General features: G+C 54.6%; 2 protein-coding genes across 7 annotated transcripts in view; one reads left to right on the top strand and one right to left on the bottom strand.

Annotated features, from left to right (window-relative positions):
- The window catches only part of SAMD8 (sterile alpha motif domain containing 8), a 69,150-nt gene extending 68,010 nt beyond the window's left edge, over nucleotides 1–1,140 (bottom strand). The window contains exon 1 of one of the 3 annotated variants that reach the window (XM_063637592.1): nucleotides 776–1,140. In XM_063637592.1, coding sequence (XP_063493662.1) covers nucleotides 776–949 — 174 coding nt within the window. In that variant the 5' untranslated portion in view covers nucleotides 950–1,140. Of the gene's footprint in view, nucleotides 1–567 lie in introns of all 3 variants that reach the window. The other 2 variants (XM_063637594.1, XM_063637593.1) reach the window with 2 other exon arrangements.
- A 5,565-nt stretch (nucleotides 1,141–6,705) lies between these two features.
- DUSP13B (dual specificity phosphatase 13B) lies at nucleotides 6,706–18,099 on the top strand. Of its 4 annotated transcripts, XM_055275666.1 has the most exons (6): nucleotides 6,706–6,860; nucleotides 8,424–8,627; nucleotides 10,588–10,682; nucleotides 14,664–14,837; nucleotides 16,757–16,977; nucleotides 17,657–18,099. In XM_055275666.1, exons 1-6 carry the CDS (start codon nucleotides 6,774–6,776, stop codon nucleotides 17,857–17,859), a joined length of 984 nt encoding a protein of 327 aa, XP_055131641.1. In that variant the 5' UTR covers nucleotides 6,706–6,773; the 3' UTR covers nucleotides 17,860–18,099. The 4 variants fall into 4 exon arrangements, with proteins under 4 accessions (XP_055131641.1, XP_055131640.1, XP_063493688.1 ...); XM_055275665.2 differs by lacking the exons at nucleotides 6,706–6,860; nucleotides 8,424–8,627; nucleotides 10,588–10,682 and adding an exon at nucleotides 12,936–13,515; XM_063637618.1 differs by lacking the exons at nucleotides 6,706–6,860; nucleotides 8,424–8,627; nucleotides 10,588–10,682 and adding an exon at nucleotides 12,937–13,117.
- Nucleotides 18,100–18,649: the final 550 nt, after the last annotated feature.

Genomic DNA, 18,649 nt, shown 5'->3' on the forward strand with positions numbered 1-18,649 from the left:
TCAGTGATTCATTCACACCGCCCCTTCCACCCAAGATTCTTAAAAGGATCCACTGTGCACGAACGAGAAAGCCCCACGATCCAAGTACATTGCCCTAGTGACCTTTGATGTTTTAAAAGGCACCTGTAAAAATGCCAAAGCCCAAAATTAGGTCCCCAAGGGCTCCTTTTCTTTCTTGACCACACTTCTCTTTTTCAATGCCTCCCTCACCCCTTGAGGCCAGACGATTTCCCATCCAATAGCCCTCCTCCTTCTAGTCAAACCTAAATCCTGCCCTCTATCACCACCAGCCCCACCCGGGGTGGGGGGCGGGGGGGTATAAGGGGGCTCCAGTCCCAGCCCCGATCGCCCTCCCTCGCCCTGGGAAGGGAACACCGGCCCAGGTCTTGCTCCTCTGACTCCTCACCCCCGCTGCCAAACCCAGAGCATCTCTTCCTCCGGGTCCACATTCCCGCAGGACCTTCGATCTTCTTCCCCCACTGCGCAGCTTTCAAAAGCCGCCAAGCTCTGGGCTCTTCAAGCCTCCCCCTCCCGCCCCTTCCCTCTCGTTCCTCGGCCTCCACTTACCCCTCAGCCTCAGGCCCTCGGTTCGACAACCTCCATTTCCTTCAGATTCCATTCCAGAGCTGACTATCCCGGCTCCCTCAACCGTCTCCCCGGGGCTCCTGCAGGTCGCAGTCCCTCGGCAGCCCCCGGCTCCATCCCAGACTCCCCACTCACCCTTGGCAGCAGGCGCCCCCAAGCTCCCCTCTCCTCAGCCTCAGCTCCCGCTCACCTCCGCAGTCCGAGTCGGGCTTCCCGGACCCACCTCCGAGTCGGCGTCCGAGCCGCCGTCGGAGTCCGGGGCCCTCCCCGCCTCGCCGGAGTGAAGCGCCTCAAGCGGCGGGGGCGGAGCCCGGGGCGGGGAGCCGGAGTGGAGACGGGGGCCGTGGCGGCTGCGCGCAGGCATCGCCCCGGCCGCCGTCACCGCCGCGCCGGCAGCTGCTCGGAGCCGAACCGGAACTGCTTCGGGAGGCGGGGCCCTACCGGCCGGGGACGGGGTTCTACCGGCAGGGGGCGGGGCCCACACTGGAAAAGACGCGAGGCTCGAGATGGGCCCGAGAGAAGAACCGAGATGCTGCCGCGGGAGAGCCTGAGGGCGCATGCGTCATGCCGGAGGCCAAAGCGAGAGGAGGAAGCGGGGCTGGCGGAGCGGGGGCGGGGCTTGTGGGATTAGTAAATGGGGTTAGGGCCTAGAAGGAGGTAATCCGAATTCCTCTGGAGAGAGCCAGCTCTTCTCCAATAGCCAGCCCCCAATGATCATTGTTATAATTTATTGCCCATTTACTCTTTGACAGTGTCTATGCCAAATGCCATATAAACATCTCATTTAATCCTTGTGTTAAGGCCGGGAGCAGAGGCTCACGTCTGTAATCCCAGCATTTTGGGAGGCTGAGGCGGGATCACCTGAGGTCAGGAGTTCGAGACTAGCCTGGCCAGCATGGTGAAACCTCGTCTCTACTAAAAATACAAAAATTAGCCGGGCGTGGTGGCGCATACCTGTAATCCCAGCTACTCGGGAGGCTGAGGCAGAAGAATCGCTTGAACCCGGGAGGTGGAGATTGCAATGAGCTGAGATCACGCCATTGCACTCCAGCCTGGAGGACAAGAGCAAAACTCCATCTCAAAAAAAAAAAAATATCCTAGTGCTAATTCTGCAAGGGGGATCGTATAGCACAGAAAGGTAAGGAAACATATTGTCTGACATATTGCAAACTGATATTCCAACCCAAATCTCTCTAACATCAGATCCTGTATTTTCCTCACTCCACCATTCTGCGCCACCCTGAGGGAAGGTCTCCTCCCAAGCCAGGTCTAGCATTGGCATAAACCAAGTCCAAACCCAGCTGTAACGTGGACACGAGCCCCTCCTTGGCCTTGCCTCCCCACACAGTGCCGGGCCGACTTCAATGGTTCTGAATGGGATGAACATGAGTGTAGACTGCTTCCATGGGATGCCCTGGCGTGGCCTTTCCCTTTGAACTGGTCTTAAGGCCAAGGGCAGCTGGGAACCTCCCCACTGCAGCTCATACCCTTCCCAGCTCCATCAGGGCCACTGAGAAGTCACATGAGAGAGGGTGAGACATCTCATCTCTTTTGCTGATAACCAGCTCTGGCAGAAGGACAGGTTGACCTTTCTCAGTTTCTATTTTGGGACCCAAAGCCCTTATAGGCAGAGGAATCTCCCTCCCACCTCAAAATGTTTCTGATGACAGTTAGCCCCTTTGGCTCTCAAAGTCTAGGGCAACACTCACCTCCCTTCTCCCCATTTGACATACAAGGCCCTCTTTAGCCTTCTCTTCTGAGAAGTTAGCCATCTTCATTACAGGACCATTGTTCAAACTTTTCCCCATTGGCCCGGCATGGTAGCTCACACCTGTAATCCCAGTACTTCGGGAGGCCGAGGCAGGCTGATCACTTGAGGTAGGAGTTCAAGACCAGTCGGACCAACACGGCAAAACCCCGTCTCTACTAAAAACACAAAAATTAGTGTGGCATGGTGGCGCATGCCTGTAATCCCAGCTACTCAGGAGGCTAAAGCAGGAGAATCACTTGAATCCGGGAGGTGGTAGTGGCAGTGAGCCAAGATGATGCCACTGCACTCCAGCCTGGGTGACAGAGTGAGACCCTGTCTAAAACAAAACAAAAAACAAAAAAAAAACAAACGCCTTCCCCCTCCCCCCATGAAACTTGGGGGCACCCTTTAAAGGAAGCTCTCCATGTCTCTTACCCATATTTCTCTGACTCTACAACTCAGAAAACTGTCCCTGACCTCCACAATTCAGACATCCAACCCAGCTCCTACCCAATTTGTGGCCCACCTAGACTGTACACTTCTTTCAGTTCTTTCTATCATTCATCCTTGGAACCAGCCACCTCTTCTGCACCCTGGATCTCTACTTTAACTCAGTCCTCAGAACCTAATAGCCTTAGGCAGGGCTCTACATCTACTAATTCCACAGATGTTTCTAAGCACCTACTATGTGTCAGACCCAGCACGTCCTTTCTTTCATTTAATCCTCAAATTCTCTGAGGTAGGTGTGATTATCCTTACTTTACAGATGAAGAAATTGAGGTTCAGGGTGGTAGCTGACTTGCAGAGGTCTCTCTGATTCTGTGTTCTCATGGAGTTTGGGGGTGGGGGGAGGCTTGGGGAGGAAAAGGTCTTGTCCGCTCCGGAGGTCCCTGTGACCTGCTGAGTCACTTGCTCCTGTCACCTGTCCCTGTCAATCTCTGGGAAGAAGAAATGACACTGGAGAGGCAGAGAGGAGTGACCGCAGAGGCAGGGGGGTGGGCGGGCTGGCCCATGGCTGAGACCTCTGTCCCAGAGCTGGGGGCAGAGGACAAAGCCACGCCTTGCCCCAGCATCCTGGAGCTGGAGGAGCTCCTGAGGGCGGGGAAGTCTTCTTGCAGCCGCGTGGACGAAGTTTGGCCCAACCTTTTCATAGGAGATGCGTGAGTGGTAGCTGGCCAAGGGATATGGGGGTGGGGACGTGGAGAGGCAGTTCTTGGTCGCTTTACCAGACACAGGAGGGTGGAAACAAGGAGAAATAGCTCTGCTCTGACCATCCCAGGCCAGGGACCTTCTCCAGGACCCCCGGGGGTGCTGAGGACAGTGCAGTGACCAGGTATGGCCACCAGGGAGAGCAGGGACTTCGCCTGCCTGAAAGCAGGGAGTCTCCCAGGAGTCCCGGGAAACATTTCCAGGACAACTGTCAAGGGTAGAGGCAGAGGCCTAGGAAATCGTATTTGGGGCATGAGATAAGGTAGACAGAGAGCCCCCTGTTTCTGGGCCCAGCCTCCCTCCTTTGGATACAGACGATGGAGAAGCCTGACTGAAGGTGAATCAGAGAAGGTGTTGCCTCTAAACATTTGTAGGTTAGAAGCAGGTATGAGGTGGTAGCCAGTAGAGGACGGATGTGCGTGGGAGGACATGGGGCAAGAAGGGAGGTGCAGCCAGGTTCCAGGGCTGAAGCAATCCCTTCCTTCCTGTCCTGGCCAAGGCAGGGGCAGATTGACTGAGGAAGCAAAGAGGGTCTAAAGATCCCCCGACACAAACACACACCACCGGCTCCGCCACCAGAAAGTGCGGGGCTCTGGGTATGGGGCTGTGGAGTCAGATCCCACTTGGAGCTTGCTGGGGTTGGACTCTCTTTGGACCCTAATGGCTCAGTACCTCTGCAGCAGCGGGCCAGGCAAAGCCTCCCTCTTGGTCCCATGGCTTGGCCATCATCAAGTGCCCTTCCTGCCCTCCCCAGGGCCACGGCAAACAACCGCTTTGAGCTGTGGAAGCTGGGCATCACCCACGTGCTGAACGCCGCCCACGGGGGCCTCTACTGTCAAGGCGGCCCTGACTTCTACGGCAGCAGTGTGAGCTACCTGGGGGTGCCAGCCCACGACCTCCCTGATTTTGACATCAGTGCCTACTTCTCCTCTGCGGCTGACTTCATCCACTGTGCCCTCAACACGCCTGGGGGTAGGACTTGGGGTCCAAGCCCATATCCCATCTTGCTCATTCTTGGGGAGGATGCCTCATTTCCTCTCAGTCATCAGTGCCCTCCCATCCCTGTTTTTAAAAATTCCTCTGCTTAGGCCGGGTGCAGTGGCTTATGCTTGTAATCCTAGCACTTTGGGAGGCCAAGGTGGGTAGATCGCCTGAGGTCAGGAGTTCAAGACCAGCCTGGCCAACATGGTGAAACCTCGTCTCTACTAAAAATACAAATATTAGCCGGGCATGGTGGCACGCACCTATAATCTCAGCTACTCAGGAGGCTGAGGCAGGAGAATTGCTTGAACATGGGGGGCAGAGGTGGCAGTGAGCTGAGATCATGCCACTTCACTCTAGCCTGGGCAAAAGGGCGAAACTCCATCCCCCCCACTCCAAAAAAAAGTCCTCTGCTTAGTGCTCCAGCATTTTATCGAACCCTGTTCCTTCCCAGATGGGGAAACTGAGGCCTGGAATACAAGGTCATGCCATGAGTTGGGAACAACCCTGAGGCTGAAAGCCGTTTCTCCCAAACAGCAGAATAGCTCTTTCTCTGCAACACTCAACTTTGGGAAAGCACCATTTGGTACCTAGATGTCTACCCCAAAGTATTTTTTTCTTTCTTTCTTTTTTTTTTTTTTTTTTTCTGAGACAGAGTCTCAGTGCTACCCAAGCTGGAGTGCAGTGGCGCGATCTCTGCTCCTCCACCTCCTGGGTTCAACCTCTGCCTCCGGACTTCAAGCAATTCTCGTGCCTCAGCCTCCCAAGTAGCTGGGACTACAGGCATCCACCACCACACCCGGCTAATTTTTGTATTTTAGTAGAGATGGGGTTTCACCATGTTGACGAGGCTGGTCTCGAACTCCTAACCTCAAGTGATCTGTCTGCCTCGGCCTCCCAAAGTGCTGGGATTATAGGCATGAGCCACCGCAACTGGCCCCCAAAGTACTTTTAACTAGAAAAGAAATATATCTTCAAATACTCAGGGTACAGCATAGGAGCCCAGGGAAGCTGGTGTCCCGGCTTTGTGTCCATCCTAGAAGACAGCTGTATCCCTTGCTGTGTGACCCTGGGCAAGCCAGTGTCCCTCTCTGGACTTCAGTTTCCTCATCTATGTGACAGGAATGACAAGATTACAGCTCACGTGACTTTTTAGTATCCAACGCACTTTGACATTCTTTTGTTATTTATCCATTCATTCACCAGCTATTTACTGAGTATCCACTATGTGCCTGGCACTGAGCTAAATACTGGGAATCCAGACTGTAAGAAGCAGGGTCCCTGCCCTCTTGGAACTGGTGGAAAGACAGCCAAATTGTGAATAGTATAGTGAGAGCTACTCATAGGAGTGGGCCAGTGTGGAGGGCTCTGGGAGCACACGGCAGGGGTTCTGAGCCCAGAGGATCAGGAAGATGGGGGGACTTCCCTCTACAAAAGTATCCATGGGTCATATCCAAAAAAGATGAGCTGCTTTGTGATTCAAACAATACTTTGAGCGGTCAAGAAAGCTTGTGGAGGAAGCCATGTCTCAGCTGAAACTTGGGGGATGAGTAGTAGAAGTTAGTCAGACCGAGACCAGGGGAAATGATTTGCACGTATTTGGAATAGCATGTGGTAAGGCTGGAGGTCTGAAACCATGGCAGCCTCAAGGAACTGCAAGTTCCTCCATGTTTCTCGAGCTGAAGGTGGGGAGGGACAATCTGAGATGAGGCAACGGGGGCCAGCTCTTGAAGGGTCTTACAAGCTATGTTAAAAAGGTTTGGAGGCCAGGAGCGGTGGCTCACACCTGTAATCCCAACAGTTTGGGAGGCCAAGGTGGGAGAATCACTTAAGTTCAGGAGTTCAAGACCAGCCTGGGCAACATAGTGAGACTTTGTCTCTACTAAAAAAAAAAAAAAAAGAAAGAAAAGAAAAAAGAAATTTGGACCCCATCCCAAGGGTAGGCAGACAGGTGTTGATCTACCCATTTTACCGATCAGGAAACTGAGGTCCGTAAAGGCTGAGTGACTTGCTCAGGATCACAGAGTGCACCCAAGGCAGGGTCAGGAAAGGAACTTGGGTCCCCATCCCAGCCTGTGGGTGGGCCGGTGTGTGGGACGGGGTTTTTCACCAGGATGTCTTCCTCAGCCAAGGTCCTGGTGCACTGTGTGGTGGGTGTGAGCCGTTCCGCCACACTGGTCCTGGCCTACCTCATGCTGCACCAGCGGCTGTCCCTGCGCCAGGCGGTGATCACCGTGAGGCAGCACCGATGGGTCTTCCCCAACCGAGGCTTCCTGCACCAGCTCTGCAGGCTGGACCAGCAACTGCGGGGTGCCGGCCAGAGCTGAGGGGCCAGGTGAGGCCTCAGGGGGCGAAGCTGGATGTGGCTGGCAGGAAGAGGCCAGGTGAGGGCCTGGGCTGCAGACATAGGATTGGAGTCTTCCAGGATTGGTTGGCAGGGCTGCGTGTGGCTGGAAGTGAGGATTAAAGGGGGCCTGGCCGTCTCCCCAAACTGCTGGGTTCCCTTAACCTACCCAAGGTCTCACCCAAGGGCCTGGCCTAGGCAATTCTCCTGTAGGACCCCCAACCCATCTCCCCCATCCCACCTGGATCCTTCAGACCCCAAAGAGAAGAGAGGGACTAGGATGCGAGGGTGTAGAAAGCATAAAATGGAAGAGGGGAGACTTTCCTACCTGGTCTTGGGGCCAACCTGTCCTGCCTCAGCTGAAAGCCTGTGGGGGCTCCCCTAAATCTCACTGAGGCATCTGCACAGCCAGCCTGGACCCTCCCGAACCTCCACATCCCCTTCCCCCTAGGTCTGGACCCCAGGTACAGTGCCACAGAGAAAACCTTCCAGGCTTAGCTAATTCTCATCAGTGAGCTAAGGCCAGGCCTCCACGGTGGCTCCCCACCCAGCAGGGCCTGCCTCCACCTCTGCTTCCCCTATAACTCCTTCCCTGTCTCGCCTCAAGCCTGTCTTTGGCTGTCCCTACCACCCCATGCCACAGACGGGTTGCCATTTAGGGGTGGGTGACTGGCCTGGGCATGCTTGGGAGCTGGAACAGCAGCAGCTTTTTCCTCCCAGAAACCTCCCAGGGCAGGGCCTGACTCTCTCCCTGCCTCCCACCCCTAAGAGCAGTTCCTGTCTCTGAAGGCATAGCCAGCCCAAGCAGAAGGGAGGCCCTTCAGCAGCATCGACCCCTTCCCACATGCTGGCTGGAGGATAAGCATCTTGAGGAGGAGGATTAGGGCAGGATCAGGGGCTAAGTTTAGAGTTTGGGGGTGAGCGTGATAAGCAACTTTGGGTTATAGCTGGGCTTGAGATTGGCCTGCGGCCAAGCTGTGGCATGGAGCTCTGTGGGTAGAAGGTGTGAAGGGGGCATGTTTCCCGTGGAATGGCAAATTCTCTGCCTGCTCTCTCTCCTCTAGACAGGACCCAGGAACCTGGCAGAGCAGCCGATCTCGGAGCATGCGCAGTCACCCTTCTCCCTCAGCCTGGGGCCTTAGGCTCCCTGACCTCTGACCTCAGCATCTTTCCCATCAGGCAGCCGACTTTGGGGGAGTTGGATAGGCAGGGGTATAGCATTGCACAATTCATGGAGGTGTCATCCACCAAACTGTGCAACTGGAGGCCCCAGGAGTTATGCAGTGTGCAGCCTGTGCAGCCGTACAGAGCAGCTCTGGGTCCGGGGACTCTGAAAGATAAGGGGCCCATGGGGAGAGGTCATCTCTGTCCCTAAACCATGGATACCAAATCTACCTCCTCATCTCTCCCAGCAGCTGCACTCACTTGACCTTATGCACAGGGCTCAAGCCAGAAGCAGGTTTAGGTGACAGCTCTTATCCCTGCCCCAACAAGTCCCAGCCAGCCTGGGCCTTGGTTCACCTGCCTGTAACACAGAGCTCATCTCTCTTCCAGAGCTGGTCCTTACTCCCTGCCATGGGCCTCTGCCACTTTGCCACCCTGGCACTGGTCCTGCTGGTGCTGCTGGAGGCTCTGGCCCAGGCGGACACACAGAAGATGGTGGAAGCCCAGCGTGGGGTCCGCCCTAGAGCCTGCTACGCCATCTGGCTCCTCCTGGCGCCTGCACCCCCTCTCAGCCACTATCTTCAGTCTCCACAGGTGGGAGTGGGCTCCCCTCTCAGCCAAGCCCTCAGGCTTCTTGGCCAGGGACCCCAAGTTCCCTGGGAAAGTGGAGAGGGGAGGAGAGAGGAAGGGGGTTCCAGGTATTTGTGAAAGCTGTTGGCCACAGCTGTCTCCAGCAGCTCCCCTCAGGGCTCAGAGAGTCCCAGGAGGGGCTGAGCCTTAGCTCCCTGGAGCTCAGACCTCAGAGACCCAGTGCAGGTATGGCTGCAGGCATGGGTGTGCCCTGTTCCCACCATCTGGGAGTACAAGTGGGGAGTAGTATCAAGGTATGGGTGTATGACAAAGGTCTGTGGATGACAGAGAAGGTTTCTAATAGGCCCAATTGAAGGTCCCAGCTGACCACAGTTAGCATGGGGAGAGACCTTAAAGACCATCTCTCTGGCCTCAGGGGACAGTGGGGCCTGGGTGTCCCTGCCTTTTGGGTTGGGGGAGGAGCTTGGCAGAGGGTGGGAGTGGCCCTGGACCCACTGCTTCTGCCTGCAGCCCAGGGCTGTCTGAAGACCTGCTCTACACCTGTGTCTGTGTGTGGGCCTGCGCCGCTTCCCTCAGCCTGAGTCTTCTAGGTCTTTATCCTGGACCTGTCCCATCAGCCTTGGCCCCTAACTGAGGGCCCCTGGACCTGGGTCCTGCTGTTGGCAATGCCACCACTTTACATGTGATTTTTGGCTAGTCTCTTCACTGTCCTCCTCCACAGAACATCCTTCTGGCTTGAACTTCCTGCCCTTCTTCTATAATACCCTTGAAGGCCAAGGGAGAGGGTCTCACTCCAGTTGCCTAGGCTAGAGTGCAATGGCATGGTCAGGGCTCACTGCAGCCTTGACTTTGTGGGCTCAGGTGATTCTCCCACCTCAGCTTCCCGAGTAGAAGGGACTACAAGTGTGTGCCACCACAACCAGCTAAATTTTTTTTTTTTTTTTTTTTTTGAGACGGAGTTTCGCTCTTGTTGCCCAGGCTGGAGTGCAATGGCGTGATCTCAGCTCACCGCAACCCCCGCTTCCTGGGTTCAAATGATTCTCCTGCCTCAGGCTCCGGAGTAGCTGGGATTACAGGCATGCGCCACCATGCCCCGCTAATTTTGTATTTTTAGCAGAGACAGGTTTTCTCCATGTTGGTCAGGCTGGTCTCAAACTCCCGACCTCAGGTGATCCGCCCACCTTGGCTTCCCAAAGTGCTAGGATTACAGGCATGAGCCACCGCGACCATCCCAACTCGCTAATTTTTTTTTGTACTTTTAGTAGAGACAGGGTCTGGCTATATTGCCTAGACTGGTCTTGAACTCCTGGGCTCAAGCAATCCTCCCACCTCAGCCTCCCAAAGTGTCGGTATTATAGGGGTTAGCCACTGCATCCGGCCAAGGGACATTTTAAAATGGTTTATTTGATCTTCCTTCTCCCACTATCTTTTTTTTTTTTTCTTTTTTTGAGACGGAGTCTCGCCCTGTCACCCAGGCTGGAGTGCAGTGGTGCGATCTCGGCTCACTGCAAGCTCTGCCTCCCGGGTTCAGGCCATTCTCCTGCCTCAGCCTCCTGAGTAGCTGGGACTACAGGCGCCCACCACCATGCCCGGTTAATTTTTTTGTATTTTTAGTAGAGACGGGGTTTCACCATGTTAGCCAGGAGGGTCTGGATCTCCTGACCTCGTGATCCACCTGCCTCGGTCTCCCAAAGTGCTGGGATTAAAGCCGTGAGCTACCACGCCTGGCCCCTTCTCCCACTGTCAACATACATGTACACAATATGCCACAGTCAGACCTGGGCTGAGCTGCCTTCATTCTTAGCAGTGCTGGGACGGAGGCCTGGGCCTGGAGGGAAAGGTGCCTGACTGGGCTTGGCACTGGCCATGCCATGGAACCAGTGAACAAGTTGGGAGTGGCAGGGGAGGCTGGAAGAGGGGAGTAGACAGCATGCTTTATAATTAAACTCAAATCAAAAAATAGAAACAGCATCAAGTGTGCGGAGACAGGCGGCTGAAAGCCGGCAGCACAAACTGCCCGTCAGAGAAGTGCACAGCCCAGGCCAGATACTCCCACAGGTGGGTGAGTGCCCCTAATTTGGGGGGGTAGGGTGTGGTCCCTGAGCATGCTGAGTAATGAGGGCCAGTACACTTGTGCCTGTGTGGGGAGGGGTGGGGTTTGGGTTGGGTAGAGAACCGACTGGGTCAGAGATGAAGGCGCAGACAAAGTATAACAGAGTCAGAGAGACCTGGGCTTGAATCCTGACTCCCACATCAATTGGCTGTGTGACTCTGGGTATGTTGCTTAACCTCTCTGAGTCTCGGTTTCCTCATCTGTAAAATGGGGATGATAATATTACCTGCTCCATAAAGGCACTGTGAGGATTCAATGAGAAAATGTAAGCGCCTAGCTCTGTCTGGCATATAGTACATCCATGATGAGTGCGAAATATAACAATTATTGCTGGACAGAGAAAGAAACATCAAGAAATACAGAGATAGAGAAGAAATCTCACTGTCCCGTGGGGAAGTTACCCTCCACATAGGATATGGCTGGGGCTGGAAGGGGTAAGAGTAATTATAGTAGTGATAATAATAGTAAGACGTGCCATTTATTGGGCATCTACCATGAGACAGACCCTGTGGGAGGTGCTTTACATTAATTATTACGTGGAATTCTCACAGCAGCCCCACTGAAGAAACTGGCTCAGTGAAGACAAGACCACATAGCTGCAAGTACCAGACCTGAGATTTCTGCCCAGGTCTGCCCTCCCCAAGACCCGCAGGCTGAGCGCAGAGACCCACAGCTGTTGCCCCTGGCAGCCACACGCCACCCTTCTGCAAGCCTTCTCCCCACACTCCTCACTGGTCCTGCCCTGAGATCTCTAGCCCCACATGGCCTGTGGCCACACTCCTGTCTGGCCTCCCTGGAGTGGAGTCAGAAAGGATGGGCAGGAAGAAAGTCCAGGGGACCATCTGAAACTGCAGCTGAGAGGTGGATGGCAAACAGCTGCCCCCTGCTCCAAGGAAGCCTGTGCCTCTGCCTGATGTCATGGGCACACAGAGCAGTGTCATGGGAGGCTGCAAAGGCACATGAGCTTCCTGGGGGAGGATGGGAGACAGAGGCAAACGGGGGAGTGACCCAGGGAGGAGAGATGCAAACACAGAAAACAAGTGCATGGACTTGCAAACAGCAGCAGCACAGGAGCAGCCGGGAAAAGCCCTGCCTACAGAGGCAGCTGCTCTGCTGAGTGGGGGAGGCAGGAAGGGGGTGAGGAGGAGCACAGGACCAGGGACAGAAGGAAGGCTGCAGGGAGTGGGAGGGGAGCCCGGCCGGGCCCTGGCCTTGCTGGGCATTGGGCCTGTGCTTCACCTGGCTGGGGACGAGGAGACATGGCAGGTAGTGTCAGGCAGGGCCCTCCAAAGACCAAGTCTCGGGTCTCAGAAACCAGCGGAGCTGCCACAACCACCGACTTCCCTTCCTTGGGAGGGCCTGAGGCTTAAAGGACGAGTCCCTGGGCGGGTGGCTGGGCCTGACTCTGACTGATGGGATGGGCTGGGTCCCAGTGGGTTAGAACGGACAGGTGGGGCAACATTCTGAGCATCGGGAGTGAGGCATTAGGTGGAGCCTGACCGGGGATAGCGCTAAGTCCAGGAGAGAGCCCCGTTCTTCAGACCTGGGCCTAGGTCCCCTCGGAGGCAGAGGCATGCACTGTGGCCTACCAGCCCCCAAATCCTTGACCCCTCTGGAGCCTCCTGGGGGTGGAGCCTGGCTGCCTGCTCCCCGGCAAGGCTGGGCTGTGAGACACCCACTGGCCACCAGGGGGCAGCCTCACCCCATGCCAAGCTCCACAGGCCTGAGCCCGGAGCCTGTCCCACTTCCCAAAGCCCCATCTCCCGCCTGGGGTGGTGCAGCCCCACCTGATGGCTCCAGACCTGTGTGGCTGTTGGACTCCCCTGGGGCCTGGGGGCTTCCCCGACTCCACCACACTACACTGCCCTCTGCCCTGCAGTGACCGCACATCCAGACACTCCTCTCTCATTCTCGGGTCAGACCCCCAGAGCATCCTGAAAGTTAAGTCCAGGATCCCTAGCATGGGAAGATAAACTGTGGTCCAGATGGGGGCAAAGACTTGCTTGTGGCCACAGAATGAGTTGTGGCAAAGTCCTGGGGGAGCCAGGCTCTCCTCCCTGCCTCAGAAGTTCTCTTCCCACCTCTTCAGGTAGCCTCCCATCTTCATGGGGGGTTATAGAACCAATGGTCTTCAATCCCAAAGAGATACCAAGCAGAGAGGAGGCCTGGGGGTTTAGAGGGACCGGAGGGCCCACTGCAGTCCACAAGGCCTCAGTCGGCTCTCAGGCCCCACCCCCATGGGCGCCCCAGCCAGCACCTGGAATTCTAGCCGCTTCACAGTGTTTGTGTTCTGGGCGGAACCCGCCTAGCCCTGTTCTGCTCAGGCAGAGTCCTGCCCCTGCACCCACTCCCCCATTCCCAGCCCCAGACCATGCCCCAGGTAGGTGGCAGGCCACTCAGCCGCCTGGAGAGGTCACAGTGGGGGATGAGGAGGACAGCTGGGTCTTCACTTCCGCCTTGCCCGACAGCCCCCCACTGGGTGAGCCGGGCCAAGCTGGCAGCCTCCTGGGTGCCCGTTTCTTTTTCTGGTCCTGGCACTGCCTACCAAAGGGAAAAGATGTTCTTCCCAGTATGCACCTTCCCTAGTCACTGGTCCAGGGGATCAGGGGCAGTTAGCAAAGGCAGGACCCCTTCTCCAACACGGCACCAGGCCCATATTCTGGTGCCGCTGAAAATCCAGCTCCTCAGGGTCCCTGACTCCTTCAGCCAGCAGATGCCTGAAACAAGCTACACGACCCAGGTGGGGCCTGACATCCAGCACTGGCCTGAGTCGTGGGGGTAAGGAGGAAAACCCGGGGCCTATAGGCAGGTGTGTGGCTCAGCAGCATCAGGCTCCCTTGAGGAAACAGATGGGTTAGTGACCGCTCTCTGGAGGCCCCAAAGATGGTAACTGAAAGGCTTGGGGATGGACTAAAACCCCAGCCTTGCTACTCATGAGCCGTATGGCTTTGGGCATCACTTTTAAAACATTCTGAGCTTCAGCTTCCTCCTGGGTAAAATAGGAACAGACATCCCACGAGTGAGACATCAGGCTTTTTGTTGTTGTTGAGATGGAGTCTCACTGTGTTGCCCAGGCTGGAGTGTAGTGGTGTGATCTCGGCTCACTGCAACCTCTGCCTCACAGGTTCAAGAGGTTCTCCTGCCTCAGCCTCCCTAGTAGCTGGGACTACAGGAGTGGACCATCACACGTGGCTAATTTTTGTATTTTCGGTAGAGACAGGATTTTGCCACATTGGCCAGGCTGGTCTCGAACTTCTGACCTCAGTTGATCTGCCTGCCTCAGCCTCCCAAAGTGCTGGGATTACAGGTGTGAGCCACTGTGCCCAGCCAGGGGCATCAGGCTTATAAGAGGCATTAGCTCATTCCATGTGGAGACGCTAACAAATACCAGTTCACAGTCCTGGCCTCTTACCTGGAGATGGGCTCTGATCTCCAAGCCCCTGAAAGTGGGAGGGGACGGGGGTCTGAGGATGAGTACTGGAAGTAGCAGGTGAGGGGGCTTGAGATGAGCTGCTTAGGTTGGTGGTGGGGGCTTCCTGGGTGCCCTGAGAGCCACAGCCATCTGGGGCTTTCATCCCTACAAAGTCCAAGCTGACTTAGGGGTGAGATCTGCACTGACTACTGCCACAAACAGGGAACTCCAAGGGCCCCTTGGCCAAAGCTTCATACATCTGCAGCTTAGCAGAGGGCAGGAGAGAGGTCTGCCCAGCTCCATAGCAGTGACAAAGGATTGATTCCCTTGTTCCCTGGGGAAGGGTTCTAGGCCTTAGCCCCAGCTGAGCTTGTTAATACCTCATGTGAAATAGCTGAGGCCCTTCCTGCAGCATCCCTGTGGCACCTGGGCACTGCACCATGGGCTTCCCTATCAGCTGGATCCACCCTCTGGGAGCCTGCCTCCAGCCACTGTGGTGTCCACTGTGTTCCAGGATGGACTTACTGCAGAAGCAGGACCTCCGGAGGCCCAAGATCCACAGGGCAGTCCGGGCATCTCCCTACCAGCCGCCCACATTGGCTTCACTGCAGCGCTTGCTATGGGTCCGTCAGGCTGCCACGCTGAACCATATCGACGAGGTCTGGCCCAGCCTCTTCCTGGGAGATGCGTGAGTAAGACCCACGTTAGGAGTGGGGGTGGCAGAAGGGTGTAAGGTTCACACGGGAATGGGGGCATGAGCCTCTCCAGAGCCCTCCAGGGCAGAGGTGGCACCCTTGCCTCCCACTGCCTCTTTCCCTATGTTTCTTTCATTTTATATTATTACTGCTTTTAACTGTGGAACTAGAATACACATAAGAAAAGTGCACAGGGCTGGGTGCGGTGGCTCACGCCTGTAATCCCAGCACTTTGGGAGGCCAAGACAGGTGGATCACTTGAGGTCAGAAGTTCGAGACCAGCCTGGCCAACGTGGTGAAACCTCATCTCTACTAAAAATACAAAAAACTAGCCAGGTGTGGTGGTGGATGCCTGTAATCGCAGCTACTCAGGAAGCTGAGGCAGGAGAATCACTTGAATCCGGGAGGCAGAGGTTGCAGTGAGCCGAGATCGTGCCACTGCACTCCAGCCTGGACAATAAGAGTGAAACTCTTGTCTCAAACAAAGAAAAAAAAAGGAAAAAGGAAATGTGCACAGAGCATGTATGAACAGCTTCATCACCCAGTGAAGAAAAAGGATATTACTTGTCTCCCAGAAGCCCCTACTGAATCTTTCTCATTATAACTTTTCTATTCTCTGTGGTTAATCACTATCTGTTGAATTAATTATTTTCTGTAAAGTTTTGCCACCTATATACCTAAACAGTGTAGTTAGTTTCACCTGTTGTTTAAAATGATATGAGTGGAATCATGTTGTGTGTGTTTTGTGCCTGGGATCATTTGCTCAAATTTGTGAGTCACCCACATTGTTATGTGTACCTGCAGTTCATTCATGTTTTCACTGCTGGAGATTTCATCATATGATTATGCCACAGTTTATCCATTTTACTGAATATGGACATTTGAATTGTTTCCACTTTTTGACTATTATGAACAGTGATCCTAGTAGTATTTCATTTTAAAATTTTTATTTATTTATTTAGAGACAAGGCCTCTCTCTGTTGCCTAGGCTGGAGTGCAGGGATTATCATCATTCACTGCAACCTCAAATTCCTAGGCTCGGCAATTCTCCTGCCTCAGCCTCTCAAGTAGCTGGGAATACAGGTTTGCACCACCACACCTAGCTAATTTTTCTTTTTTTCTTTTTTTTGAGGCGGGGTCTCACTCTGCCACCCAGGCTGGAGTATAGTAGTGCAATCTCCACTCACTGCAGCCTCAACCTCCCAGGCTCAGGTGATTCTCCCGCCTCAGCCTCCGAAGTAGCTGGGACTACTGGCATATGCCACCATGCCTGGCTAATTTTTGCATTGTTTGTAGAGATAAGGTTTTGTCATGTTGCCCAGGCTGGTCTCTGACCCTGAGCTCAATCAATCCTCCCGCCTTGGTCTCCCAAAGTGTTGGGATTATAGGCATGAGCCACAGTGCCTGGCCTGAAAAGGAGTCTTTTTTTGTTTTGTTTTGTTTTGTTTTTTTTGAGATGGAGTCTAGCTCTGTTGCCTAGGCTGGAGTGCAGTGGCCCAATCTTGGCTCACTGCAACCTCTGCCTCCTGGGTTTAAGTGATTCTCCTGACTCAGTCTTCCGAGTAGCTGGGACTACAGGTGCCCACCACCATGCCTGGCTAATTTTTGTATTTTTAGTAGAGATGGGGTGTCACCATGTTGGCCAGGCTGGTCTCAAACTCCTGACCTCAAGTGATCTGCCCACCTCGGTCTCCCAAAGTGCTGGGATTATAGGCATGAGCCACCGCACCCAGCCCGAAAAGGAGTCTTAACCTCCAACAGGAGGAGCCCCTTCACTCTGGGCCAATTTGCAGGGTCTTATCTCTACCCTTGGTGGGCGGTGGGCGGGGGTGTTTGCAAACTTCAACCCAGCCAGAGCTGCCACAGTGAGATCAACCTCCACTCTCCTAACCCTTTGTGCCCTCTCCTCCAGGTATGCAGCCCGGGACAAGAGCAAGCTGATGCAGCTGGGAATCACCCACGTTGTGAATGCCGCTGCGGGCAAGTTCCAGGTGGACACAGGTGCCAAGTTCTACCGTGGAATGTCCCTGGAGTACTATGGCATCGAGGCGGATGACAACCCCTTCTTCGACCTCAGTGTCTACTTTCTGCCTGTTGGTCGACACATCCGAGCTGCCCTCAGTGTTCCCCAAGGTGCACTTCTGGGTCAGGCATGGTGGAGAGTGCTTTAGGACTCTCCATTATTCCAGTAGCACTGGTGGGTGGGAGTCCAGAGAGACAAACCCTTTCAGCAACCCTCCCACTCCATGGGGAAAATAGCTACTACCATTCAGTGAGTGTCCCCTTCAGGGACACCCTGGAGGCTAGCAATCGCAGACATAACTAAGATCCAGTGTGGTCATCAGCATCCCTCCATAAGAGGCCAGGCACTGGACAGAAGGTATAGGACCCAGCGAAGCTCTTGAGCGGGCTCCTCTAAGATGAGGCCTTGGCATAGAGCTGCAGGGGCAGGCCAGAGGGCAGAACTCAGGGGAAAGGGAGGTAGGTGGACACCCCCTATAATCTGATGCAAACCCAGGGACCTCAGGAATTCAGTAAACCCCCTTCCCCTGGCCCAGAGTTGCAAAAGATGCCTGAGGAAGCACCTGGACCGGAAGAAGGAAATCCCGGCTGCTAACCTAAACCCTGCCTCTAACTTGCTCTGTGACTTTGAGCCAGCCTCCTCTCCTTGGGCTTCAGTTGCCCCATTTGACAGAGTAGACAGTGTCAGTATTCCAGGATACTGTAGAGGATGGCCATGGGTGTCTCTTCTTCCCAAAGAGGTGGGTGGTTCGAGGGCAGGTAGCTGATGCTAAGTTGGTTCTCCCTACAGGCCGCGTGCTGGTACACTGTGCCATGGGGGTAAGCCGCTCTGCCACACTTGTCCTGGCCTTCCTCATGATCTACGAGAACATGACGCTGGTAGAGGCCGTCCAGACGGTGCAGGCCCACCGCAATATCTGCCCTAACTCAGGCTTCCTCCGGCAGCTCCAGGTTCTGGACAACCGACTGGGGCGGGAGACGGGGCGGTTCTGATCTGGCAGGCGGCCAGGATCCCTGACCCTTGGCCCAACCCCACCAGCCTGGCCCTGGGAGCAGCAGGCTCTGCTGTTTCTAGTGACCCTGAGATGTAAACAGCAAGTGGGGGCTGAGGCAGAGGCAGGGATAGCTGGGTGATGACCTCTTAGCAGGTGGATTTTCCTGACCCAATCCAGTGATTCTTTATGCAAAAGTGAGTTCAGTCCATCTCTATAATAAAATATTCATCGTCATAAAGACAGGTGATCTTTTGGTGGTCTGTGGGGCAATGGCTTACTCTCGGGATGGTCACAAGGTTCCAGATGGCTTGCCAACTCTTATTCAGTGGGATGGCAGCCTTGGGGAGGAGTACAGGTGGGAATAATTCGTGATACCTGCCTTGGTGCAGGAGGAAGGTTTGGGGGTACAAGTGTGAGGATTAGAAAACCTCGTCCTCATCTTGTCCTCCTCGTACCCTCACCCAAGAGTTAGGTTGTCTGATAAAGACCCAAGTTCAATGCATCACCATTCTCTCCATGCCCATCCTACCCAAGGCTGAATATCAAAATTTACTGTCCACTAGTAGCATCTCTTGAAACCCGTCAGTCTTTTCATTGGCACTCTACTTTCAAACGGACTGCTTAAAATTAGACACCTAACAAATTAAAGCATTAAACAAGAGGATGATGTGGTTGGGAAGGAGACATACCAGAAATACTAGGCAAAGGACAGTTATATGATGGAACAAAACAGCTCTGAGTTTTTCAGTTCTTATCTTAGCACAACATAAAATAAAATAAAGAAAGGC

This window comes from Symphalangus syndactylus, chromosome 4, assembly GCF_028878055.3.
Source record: "Symphalangus syndactylus isolate Jambi chromosome 4, NHGRI_mSymSyn1-v2.1_pri, whole genome shotgun sequence".
In the NCBI taxonomy this organism is placed as follows: Eukaryota; Metazoa; Chordata; class Mammalia; order Primates; family Hylobatidae; genus Symphalangus; species Symphalangus syndactylus.